This window comes from Brassica napus, chromosome C8 (assembly GCF_020379485.1).
Source record: "Brassica napus cultivar Da-Ae chromosome C8, Da-Ae, whole genome shotgun sequence".
In the NCBI taxonomy this organism is placed as follows: domain Eukaryota; kingdom Viridiplantae; phylum Streptophyta; class Magnoliopsida; order Brassicales; family Brassicaceae; genus Brassica; species Brassica napus.
Genome location: NC_063451.1, coordinates 16406941 through 16419356, shown reverse-complemented (window position 1 = coordinate 16419356; position 12416 = coordinate 16406941). Strand labels below are relative to the sequence as shown.

Here is a 12416-nt window from a genome sequence, read left to right as displayed (position 1 = left end):
ATACAAGTTTATTCTGTAACAACTTCCTTGGTCGGGGTGGGGTAGGGACCATATTATCTCATTTGTCCTGCTCTTGGTTGGGAGGTCGGGATAATGCTTCTTTCTTGGCAAAGCAGTTGCTGGAGCTTTGTTAGCGTAAATCCTGGGCCTTTTCGAGGAAAATTTCATGGGAACGTTCTTAAGGGTGACAATCGTTACTTTCTTGTGCTCTGTTAAGCTTCACATGATGTCCAAGTCTTTCTAATGACTACACTTTGTTTAGATACGTTTTGGGTGCTGTACTGGAGACTTTTTTCAAAGCATTTGATGGGAAAAACATTTTCTAGAAGATGGTTAAAGCTAAGAGGAAATAGAGAAAATGAGTGGAAGATTAGATAAATCTACATTTATAAAACACACAAAAATACATATCTAAAATTAATAGATTTACCTTTAAATTAGTGGAAGATGAGTACCATTTGATTAAAAACATGCAAAAGAGATAGATTAGTAAGAAATACATGAGACAAAACTGAAAAATTCATATAAAGTTTGGTGTTTTCAAATCAAAGAGATTAGAGAGAGGTTGGAGAGTTTTAGAATGATGAACATTACATTTTTGTTGCAGCCATTTGAGAGGAGGAGAGATAATGTGTAAATTTTTCTTTATATAGGGAGACAAAAACTCCAATTAGGTTAAATATTTTTGACTCAGACGACTTCCTGGACGACTTACATTTCAGTCGTCTGGTGAAGAAATTAAAACAGACGACTTACATGTAAGTCGTCCAGAAGAGTTTAATATTTTTAGCGAGAAATTAAATATTTTTAGCGGGAAACTAAAATAGAAGACTTTCCAGACGACTTACAAGTAAGTCATCTGGTTTAAATTATTTAAGCGTGAAAATAATTTTTTTAAAAAAATTTAGGCGGGAATATTTGGACGACTTACATGTAAGTCGTCTGTTTTAATTTCTTCACCAGACGACTGAAATGTAAGTCGTCCGAGTAAAATGATCTGGTTAGGTTAAAACGTACATTGGTAAAATGAAAGGTTCGGTACGATGTGAACGACTGAAATATACGTCGTCCGAGTAAATTATTCAACAGACGACTGAAATATAAGTCGTCCACACCCTAAACATAACCCCTAAACTTAATTATCTAATTAAAGACTTCATAAAATCAAATCAAACTTGAAAAGTGTTTACTATACACATAAATAAACACATATAGGTGAAAACTAATTTTGAAAAAAACATTTTAGTTTTCCAAAATCTAACCCTAACAATACATACAATACTACAACATATGTTTGCCAAACTCCTAAACCAAAGTATTTCATGATTCACTACTTCCACTCATCTATCTTCAAAACAAATCAATTTTATCATATCTTAATTTATATCACTTAAAACTGTTTATAATTGCTTGATTTTTATTTTTCACGCATCAAAATATTTTTTTACAAGATTTATAAATTATTTTTAAAATAAACCGGTACCAGACGACTTACACTTCAGTCGTCCATACGATTTACTAGAGCTATATTCGTAAAAATGGCTTCTGTTTTTTTGTTTGGTCACAAGGGGCTGGGCTGTAATTTCACTAGGCTTTTAGGTTAGTTTTGCATTTGATTCAAGTTTGGATATAGGTTTGGGGTTAAAATCAAGTTGTGGGTTAGTTTTGGCAAAAACGCCTAATATTTACCTCATACCGAATTCTTTATCAAGTCTATTATATTGGATATTTATGCATACAGTATTAAGTTAATAGTATTTAATTCTTTCTCTTAATAAGGAAACTATCACTTATACATAATTGTCTACATGCCTAGCGATATGATCTCGAGTTTGGTTTATTAAAATTTCTTATCATATACTTTTATGTTTGGGTTAATATAAGTTTCCTAGCGAATTGATTTTGGACTTACAAATTATTAAATCGATTCTTATGCTGACACATAAGGTAAATTGACATTTTAATTAAATGACACCTAAGCAAGCCTCTTTTCTAATTAGAAACTCAAGGTTACAAATTTTTAAATATTTCTCAATTAATATATAAGAGATAATTTTTTAAATATTTTTTTTTTTGAAAATTTAAAACTTCCACCATTATACTTATTGCAGTTTTCATCATTTTCAAAGTTTCTATAAGTTACAATTATATTCAAATCTAAAGTAAAACTTATAGATTCTTTTTTAATTTTATTTTGGGTTCTAATTAATTTCTAGTAGAGATAATTTTGTTTTTCATTTCATGTATTCTTTAAGATTTTAATACAATGGAAGATAATTCAAGTCTTTCACTTTCTAACCTTAAAATTATGAGTGTTTTAATTGGCACTTTCTATTGAATTTATATAACTATGTTCCAAATAGTTTATTCATAGGTATAAAATTAATTATGATGTTATTCTTAATAAAATTATTAAATATGATTGAAACCGGTTAGACCACAATAAATTATGAATCAAAATCTTTTTCTAGTTCAGTATCCGGTCCGGTTTTTTATCAAAATCAAAACTATCGTATCTACACTTTACTTAATGGAACAGACCCCATGCCAAATATAATGGACTCACAATATTTTGACATTAACGTCATATACTAAGTTCGTTCTAATTATTCAAAATAATGTTACGTACAATATTTATTGTATATTTATACTATAAAAAAAAGAGTTTTAATCTCTTCTCATCGAGCCACGTCACGGAGAAATAGGAATCACCACGTGTCATGCCATAAATCTTCTTCGGCTGTTTCGGTAATGTGTTCTAATGACTTTGGGCTTAGAAACATTTGTTTCATGGGCTGTTAACATAGATTTGGTCTGAGCCCAGTAAGTTGTCGTATTTTTTTCTCTTTCACAGGAAAGTCCGACAATGGAGCTCCTTCTTTGGTGGTGTCCGTCTTCTTCTGCGTCGATTAGCTAGCAACTCTTCTCATCTTCTTCTGAGAACTCGCACAGTTACGTAACTCCACTGCATCCATTCATTATCATTAAATTTACAATTAACGCCATCTCCCCATTCATTCCACGATTTGACAATCAATATGTCCCTTTTACCTTCCAGTCGGTGAAGCTGCAGGTATATATAGGTTAGTTTGCTTCTGTAAAATTCGTCAGTTCTCTGCTCACAATCAATATTAGCAGATAAACTCTTGCTGGAGGATTAACTGCGCGGACCAACCAGGATCGTATTTATATCTCTTCGAAGACGGTTTAGTCATCATGTACTAAACTCGGTAAAACCAAGCTAGATTCTTTCTTTACTTTTTTTTTCACCGTAATCTAGTTCTTCTTTGTGATTTTAACACCATCATTTCTGTAACATCCGGAGTTGTGATATATGAAAAGGCTTAAGGGATTGATCTGGCTACTTATGTCACCAAAGTTGACTTACCTTTTCCGGAGCACATCCTGAAAGAACTCCAGAGTTAAGCGTGCTTGAGCTTGAGTAGTGGAAGGATGGGTGACCTATCGGGAAGTGATTCGTGATAGCGTGCGAGTGAGACCAAAGCACGGAGAAAGGTTGGATGGTGATTGCAGGGTCGGTAAACAATGATTCGAGCCTTCAGAAATTAACGGATCGACCGTCGGATGGGATGGGGCCCACGGGCCGAGAGAGCGGGCGTGGGTGGCCCATTAGCCGTGGACGGGTCGGGGTGTTATAAGTGGTATCAGAGCCAGGTTAGCCATCTCGGTTCTGACCCGAGAGGAGTTTGCAGAAAATAGAAAGCGTCCGTTTGGGGCCTAAGGTTGTTGTTTGAAACAATATTTGAAGGATGATCAATATCGTAAACAGTCCTCTGTCTCTGTAGAGCATGATCAATATGCTAAAGTAAGAAACCGGGAAGGATGATATAGAAGGGGGGAATATCCGAAGGACTCACTAAAATGTGTTTGGAGAAATAAAAAGAAAGGTATTTATCTTACTGGTATTCAGACTGATGAACTTCAGAAGCAGGGACAAGCCTATCGAGCATTCAGCGATTGTATACATATCATACTTTCTGGGACAAAGAGGTAAGAATATCACAAAAGAACTGGTTTTAGGTGTGAGAGAGTTTGGTGAGTATGAATGTTAAGCCAGCAATCTGGGCTGTATCACAGCGATAGTAGTACGGATGCTCCATTCCTATGGTGAAATGAATTTCAGATTAAGTTGTTTAAGTATTCCGAAGTTGTTGAATCAGTTTGTACGCTTTGTTTTCATTTGAAATAAATAAATACAGTTTTTACTTCTTTTTCTTAATGAATGTAAAATTAATTTTGATAGTGTTTTCCTAATATTTACTAACAATGAATCTGAATAATACAAAATTCCTAAGATCTTTGCATTCCGGTACCAAGCCACAATATGAGGCTATCATATAGAGTTTCCACACTCCCATTTCCTTTGAATAATACATTTTTTACTTTAATTTAACAATGTCTCATTCACACACAGCTTTGAGATCAATACCCAAATTGAACCAGCTTAACCCAACCCAATTTGATTTTAATTAAGACTCGATTATAACTTAGGCTTATTTTGTAAAGTGTTTTTAAGACAAATTCGATGGTACCATCAATCAAGTTCTTGACTTCGCCAATAATATTTGGTAACAAACAATTTAACCAATAATACGGATATTCAAAATATCAATTTAACAATTTAACAATTTAACCAATAATACAATTTATTGGTTAATACAATTTAAGAATTTAACCAATAATAAATTGGATATTGGTTAAAAATATATTAAATTGGTTATTGGTTAACAATTTTACCAATAATACAATTTAAATTATTAGTTAACAATTTAACCAATTAAATATCAGTTTAATAAAAATACAGCTAAATATACAAATGCTATTAATTTTTTTAAAAAAAAAATACAGATGGTATATATACTACAGTAATATATATATTCAATCTGTTCGTAGTAAAAAAAAAACGTATTCAATAATTCACAAATTATTTACGTACTATGTATATACGTTTGCGTTAAAATAGAATTCATAGTGTTGTGTTAACTATTAAACTATATGCATAGGTCGTTGAGATTTATTTGAATTTATGATAATTTTATATAACTTTACGCACACAAAATTTGATAAACGTATCTCTTCCTTTACATATTTATAAGGAGAAATGTTGGGTATTTATCTAGCGAATCCATGCGAAATGTCCCTAGCGAATCCGATAATCGATTTTGGACCAACATATTATTCAATTAATTCTTAAAGGTGACACGTAAATAAATTAACATCTTAATTAAGTGACAACTAGGTTTAGACTCGCGTCTTGCGCAGAATGAATATTATATATATATATATATATTATTTTAAGTATTATATGTTTTTTATATATCATGAAATAATAAATATATATTGAATAATTAAAAATTCAGTAACTATTATATATATAATTAAATTAGTGCGAACATATAAATTTTATTAATCTAATTTTTTATTTGATAGGATATATAATAAAATTTAAATAATATTAACTTATATAGTATATTTTTAATATTAATTTCTATTAAATGATATTTTCTACTCATATGTTTTTTTTGATCATTTGCCTATTTTATAACAAAAAATTAAAATTACTGATAGTAAAAAAATTATTGTAGGATTAATAGTCTTAGTAATTTATGTAGTATTTGTGGCAATTTTTCAAAAATTTATTATATAATTACATGGACCAACCTATTTTTCTAAGGATTCTGAGAAATCATTCTAGCGATGACACGTGATTACAAAAGAAGTTGTAATGCTTCTCAATTAATATATAGGGGATTCACCAAGTTTCTTTTGTAATTAATACAAACTATAGGTTGCAACCTTTTAAATGTTTATGTGTTAATATATACGAGATTATGTTGCTCACACATATTTCTCTCTAGTGTCTTTATTAACTTTCTTAATCAGCTCTTCAACATTTAGGAAAGGTTTTGGGCGCTAAGTTTCAAATTTCAGCGTTTCAATGGCTTCACTGCAAATGGGGAAAACAAGAGTCTACACGAATTCCTCTTCCTAGTAGGTTAGCCGCTGCGGCCACTCCACAGTGAGTTCAATTGATCCCGTTTGTTACTTTAACCATCTTTACAGCATATACTACACTACTAGATGCTTCAAAATATCCATGAAGTTAACTAAAATTATTGAGAAGATTATCCTTGTTTCAAAATACTCTTTTTTTTTTTTCACTCTAGAGCAAACAGATTGCTTCTTCTACCTACATAAACTAAAAAAGACATATTGACATATTTTCATCTTTATGTCAAAACTTGAGCTTCATATGGAGAAAATGTATACTTGTAATCATCTCTATCATCAAACCCTTCACCACCATCCTTCCCTTGTCTCATCACCTCTCTAACTTCTTCAATCTTCTCTAACATTCCCTTCACAGCCAGCTCAAATGCGTCTTCACTCCCTTCCGATCCATAACTCGGATTAGCGTAAACCACACTCGGTATCAACTTTATCACCTCTTCTCTCAATTTCACCACTCTTTCCTCTGAAATCTCAAGCAACCTCTCCTTGATCTTCATATCCCACTCCTTCACATCCTTAACCGGTAGATAAACCGAGTAACTGTTGTGGTTCTTGGGCAAATGCCACTTGTACTGAGCGTACGCTGTCCCCGGATGGAAGAACACGGGGATGCAGCCCGCGAGTATGGAATCAAACATGGATCTTCTCGTGTAAGAATCTCCCGGTGGCTGAAGACAGAACACCGAGTTCCTGAAAACCTTCATCACATTGACAGGGTTGTCACAATTCACTTTCCCATAGTTACAGTCTAACAAGTAACATTGATCATCCGACTCCAAACACTCATCTATGATTATCCCTCGAACCGAGTCTTTATACTCAGGCCTTGGAGCGCCCGCAAAGGCGAATAGATACCTCCGTTTTTGAGACCTCATCCGATCTTGCCACTCCGAGATCTCATCCACAGATGAAGGATGGAAGCAGGTGGGGTAAGGGATAGCGTAATCGTTGTTCCAAGAGCTGGATTCGATAGACATCATCGACATGTTCTGTGACTCGGGTAAGAACCTGAGCTTGCTCCCCCAGTCTGATTCGTTATCAGTCTGTCTCCTGAAATCCCAAGCGATCCTTCCCGCAACGAAGAAATGGTCTCTACCGGACATCCGGCTCCACTCTCTCTGTTTCACAAGCCAATCCATGAGCTCGTGGGACGAGGAATCTCTTACGGTAATGTTGAAACCCCAGAGATACCTGCTCATATCGATACCTGCGTAAAAGGGAATGAAAACCGCAGAGGCTAGAGACGAGTTGTGGGTCAAGCAAGTGTATTTCTTCATCTTGTTGTGGAAAATCACTTCGAGCATAAACTGATTCGTCACAAACCAGCTCTGTTTCAACAGAATATTATCGGGATCCTGAATCTCAGGACCGAAACCAAAGTTTTCGAGATACGGACATATGTTGTTCTCTGTTCCTCTAGTAATCAAACTGCAACTCTCAAGCAGATCACTATTGAATCTACTAGGAAGATCGTAGAGATAGATGTACCGACCGGAGCAGGAATCGGGAAGTGGGTCGTCGAGTAATCGAGAAAGGTTTACGTCTTTCGTGGATTCGCGAGAAACTGAGTTCTGGGTTGTGTCGGAAAAGGAGGGAGCGGCTTCGTCGGTGTCGGTGATGTAGAGAGCGGAGTAGTCGAAACAGAGGAGAATGAAACAGAGGAGGATGAAGAGAGGGACAACGAACCAGACGTTACTATGGTTGTTGTTGCTGCTTCGGAATTTCCCAGTCACGACGGAGATGGGTTTCTCCATCGGAGAATAATTCTTCGGCTTCATCAAAACCAAAAAGGAAATAAAGGAAAGAGAAAATTATATTGCGGGGAAAATGAGAAAATAATTTGTTGAGAGGTTAAAGGAAGGGGGGCATGGATTGCGGGGAAAGAGTTAGAGAGTTAAGACTGACATATGCATGTGTCGAGTGAAGCAAAGTGCCCGTTTCTCTGTCGGCAAAAATTTAAATAGAGAGAGAAAGAGAGTTTCAGTTTCACATTGGGTCGGTCAACAAAAGCCCTTTTCTCTTTTCTCTACTTTTTTCCTTTCTCCCGGCCTAACAATACTACTCTATAAATGGTAATCACCAGTATAAGCATTTAACAAATTAGAACCATAATTTTGTATTAATTAAAAAAAAATTTCAATCATAGGTGGCACTTCTAAATGCTTTCTAAATTTCATTTCAAAAAATTCTAGAGCATCTAATATAAAATATAGTTTAAAATATTCTAACAACATTATATAACCCAAAATATAAGAAATGTGTATTCTTTCCTTAAATAAAAGTTACGGAATTACCTAATATGATTAACATATATATAATAATTAATGACTGTGAATTATAAATATTTGATAACAATTTTTGCATCCTTCTTCATTTTTGTTTAATTTTATATTATTAAAAAGATTAAACAATCACATTAACCATATAATAAAAAATTAGATTTTTTTTCTTATATGTTATATTTTGATTTTTTTTAAAATGACTTTGAAATTACATAAATGAGGAAACTTTATATGTTATATTTAAAAAAAAATAAAACGACTTTAAATTACAAAAATAAGGAAACCTTATATTTTTTATTTTTCTTATATGTTAGATTTTTTCTTATATGTTATATTTGAATTTTTTAAAACGACTTTAAATTACAAAAATGTAAGTTTTTCTTAACCAAACAACTAAAAACATTAAAATAACATGTATCAATTCGATGGTTGGTCTGAAACTTTTCAAAACCATATGGAAGATAAATGTCAAAATAATTCAACTATGGAAACAATACTGTTCAAATTTTTCAAAAATGTGTTCGGTAGAAAATAATAAAGTTTTTGTGTTATAATTTGTTTAATGTCCAATCTGATCAACCCATAAAATATTAATCATAATCTAGTTCCACCATTTTAATAAAAAATGATCCGGTCCATCTAGGGATGTAAATCCGGATATCGGTTCGGTTTCGGTTCGATTTTTCAATTTTTCGATATTTTGGTTTATGAAAAATAGCTACCATATTTACTTTGGTTTGTTTTGGTTTATATACCATTGGTTTTTGGTTTATTCGGTTTTATATCAAAATACCAAAATACCATAAATTTGTTTTAAAAAAAAAGTATTTTATGGATTTTATTTATATTATTAGATATTAGTTTTTATATAACATGAAGATATTTCGGTTTTTACTATTTAAAATGTTTAGCAAACATATTAAGTTAATAATTATAATAGTTTTTACATAATAGAAATTAGTAATCCATAATATTATAAATAACTAAATCTAAACACTCATATTTGTTAACAAAAGGGTAAACGTTATGTTTTATTTAATTTGATAAAAATAAAACATAACTTTTAACTTAAAACAAAATATTAAGTTACTAAAAATAACGTTTCAATATAAAAATCAAATTAATAAAATAAATTATGTATATCTTACAATAATAAAAGTTGAATATACTCATCAGCTAGTGTGTCCACGTCAGATTAATAATTCAGACCAATCATAGAGTTTTAAAGTGCCGTGTCAGAATATCTTCAAGACAAAAATAGTATTTCGTTTGGGCCGTGTTTATATATTTTTCAAAAGGCAACTCAAGGCCATATTTGGGCTGTGTTTATATTATTCAAAAGGCAACTCAAGCCTATATAGCCTTCAGTCTAGGAAGCGTTCAATTTTGATTTCCTGACTCTTCGACTTAAACGTCACAGCGTTACAGTAACTCAACCCACTCTACATCATTCATTTATTGGCCGTTATCACAACCCACTCTCCATCATTCAATCATGTTCTTTACTACTCTTTTCATGCTTTCGTTTCAAATCCCTTTGTTTATCCTCTCCTATATAAATCATTGAATATCAAAATTTTGATCCAAGCAAAATACTCTTGAAACGTGTACTCGTAAACATTTAACAAATCTTTTTTTTCGATTACTATTTTGTCAAGGGTAGGTATATTCAGTAACGGATAAATATTCGGCTTTAAGTGAATCGGAGAAGGAAAGAAGGAGACCATATTGACAGACATGCGTTTGAAAAACGGATATAATTTTCGCAGACGATGATAACATCGGATTTGTGGATCTTCCAACCAAGATTAGAGGCGAGATCCAGAGCGGCAGACATGGACATGAAAATATGTACGGATGAATTTATATTATGCTCTTTAATCTTTTGTAATTGTTCCGTTCCACCTCCCCCTCTTCCTCCTTCGGTATAAAATGCTCCATTTGATCTTCAGTCCAACCCTAATCAAAAACCTCCTCTGAAGAAGCTACCGCTACAGCCATGAAATCCAACGGAAAGTCTCCCGTCTCCACCGGAAAGTCTACAAATATCATGGTACTTAAATATCCCCTCACACAATCGGTAATATGTTCTTTCTTATATTCTAAAGTTTTTAGTTTTCAATGAAAGATAACTTCTGGAGAAGAAATTCACATTGACGGTATGGTGCCAGGTGCCCACACATCACTACCATAACTTATGATGATTGCCTTCAGATCAGGCTCTGTTTTTTATATTTAAAAAAGATTGTCTTTTAAGTGTTTATGCAGGATGAAGAGAAGCGTTGAAACAGCAGAATCTGTGACAGGCTTTTCATAGCAACGTCTCATCGCCTTGCTGATTTCATCTTCTCTCTTGGCAACCATTGCCTGCAATTGAGTGACAGAGAGAGAATAGACGTTAAGCTGAAGATCACATCTGATCTCAGGTTCGTAAATCAAATGAAAAATAACCTTCTTATCTTTTCTGACTTCATGGTGGAGAATAGGTTCAATAGAGGTATCACCGTGGAGAATAGGTTTCTTTTACTGCCGCTCTCTCTTTTTTTTGTAACTGTGACTTGGGAATTATCTTTTCTTATTGATTTTTTCTCCAAAACAACACTTATGAGGCGTGAGAGTGCCAGTGTTGTCATCGTAGTAGTAAAGTACGTTGATCCAGCTGGAGAGTGGCATGACTTATTAACCTTCTTCTTCCATTATTGTTAGAGTTCTCAAGTATTTTCCCTGTTAAACCCTCTGTCCCCATGTTATCTACTTAATGACAATTTAGTTGCTCATTTTTTCAATTAGACAATTTCTTTTGTGTGTGGTATGTACGTAGCAATGATCCTTCCCAATGTGCATGCAAGACTAAAGTTGCATTCATTTCAGACTCGGATGCTTTTTCTGTCAATAAAAGTGTTTCTCTTCTCTTTTACAGTATCTCTTTTATTTACAATGTTCTGTAACTTACCACAACAATGGGGAGGAATCACAAACGATAGAAATAATGTTGTAGTTCTTGCACTTTTTTTTTGTCGCTTGACAAAATACAAATTGTTGTGTTATCGCGAAATGTAAATGAAATTGCAAAATATCACTTTTTCTTTATACAAGCTGGAAGATGAAGTGGTACAAATATTTTCTTTAAAGGTCACTTAAGTTAAAGAAAGGGGATCAAATGATCTCAAGTGATTATGACGACAATGTAAAGCCTAACTAAAAGCGGTAAAAGGTGAAGAAAAGTTAGTGTTCAAAAGTGTGCATATTTGTGGAATAGTCCAATAAAGCTTATAGCTTTCAATTTTTTTTTTTTAAAACACGTGAGTGTTGTTACGTATTTGCATGTAGAAAAAAACTTGCAACCTTTCAAATGAGGTATATATAGAGCAGTATCTCTTGGAAGTTTTTGAGAAAGATAATTTACTTCATCTTATATATATCTTTCAACAACCACTAGACCTTCTTCTGGCCGACTGAATGTATCCATGTATCATCCACTGTTATATTGGAGTGAGAGATTGACGATGATAGCTTTCACTCGGAAACGATCTTATTTGATTCACTACAAATCAAAACATAGAGGAGAGGGGTTGAGTAAGTTGAAGCTTAAGAAGTAACTTTGGAAAGCGTTCTCTCTGAATTCCACAAACAATGATGTCTAAAAAGCCATGATTGCTAGGAATATCTAAGAATATATAATATATAGCTCTAGAAATCATGAGTAAGATGAAATCATGCAAAAAATATTTTTAGAAATCGGATGATTTCCCAAAAAATGAATGCTAACTAGCTAAGACCGGGTTCAAAAAGAATTATATATTTCACGCATTCATTTACATTATATTAGGTAACAAAAACTATAAAGTATAATTACATCACGCAGTCTAATATTGTATGAAGCATAAATATAAAGTTTTATTTTTCAAAAATATATTAAATTTACTTTATCAAGCAAAAACATATATATATTTTAACATGTTCTATTAGTATTTTATAAAAATATTTTTTTAAATAACAAAACCTGCGTGTAATATTTAAAAAATGAGACATCAGCAGTAATGGGTAATTTTATCCATGTTAAAACAAAATGACATCTCCAAATTATTTACCACTTTAGGT

At 32.8% G+C, this 12416-nt stretch overlaps 1 protein-coding gene and 1 long non-coding RNA gene across 2 annotated transcripts; one reads left to right on the top strand and one right to left on the bottom strand.

Moving 5' to 3' along the window:
• The first annotated feature begins 1810 nt into the window (after window positions 1–1810).
• On the top strand, window positions 1811–4231 carry LOC125591388. Its single transcript, XR_007327376.1, has 2 exons — window positions 1811–3073; window positions 3139–4231. It is a non-coding gene; the product is annotated as an uncharacterized LOC125591388 (long non-coding RNA).
• Window positions 4232–6113: 1882 nt separating this feature from the next.
• Window positions 6114–7972, bottom strand: LOC106411716 (probable xyloglucan galactosyltransferase GT14). Its single transcript, XM_013852525.3, has one exon. The coding sequence runs from the start codon at window positions 7809–7811 to the stop codon at window positions 6252–6254; it is 1560 nt and encodes a 519-aa protein (XP_013707979.2). The 5' UTR covers window positions 7812–7972; the 3' UTR covers window positions 6114–6251.
• Window positions 7973–12416: the final 4444 nt, after the last annotated feature.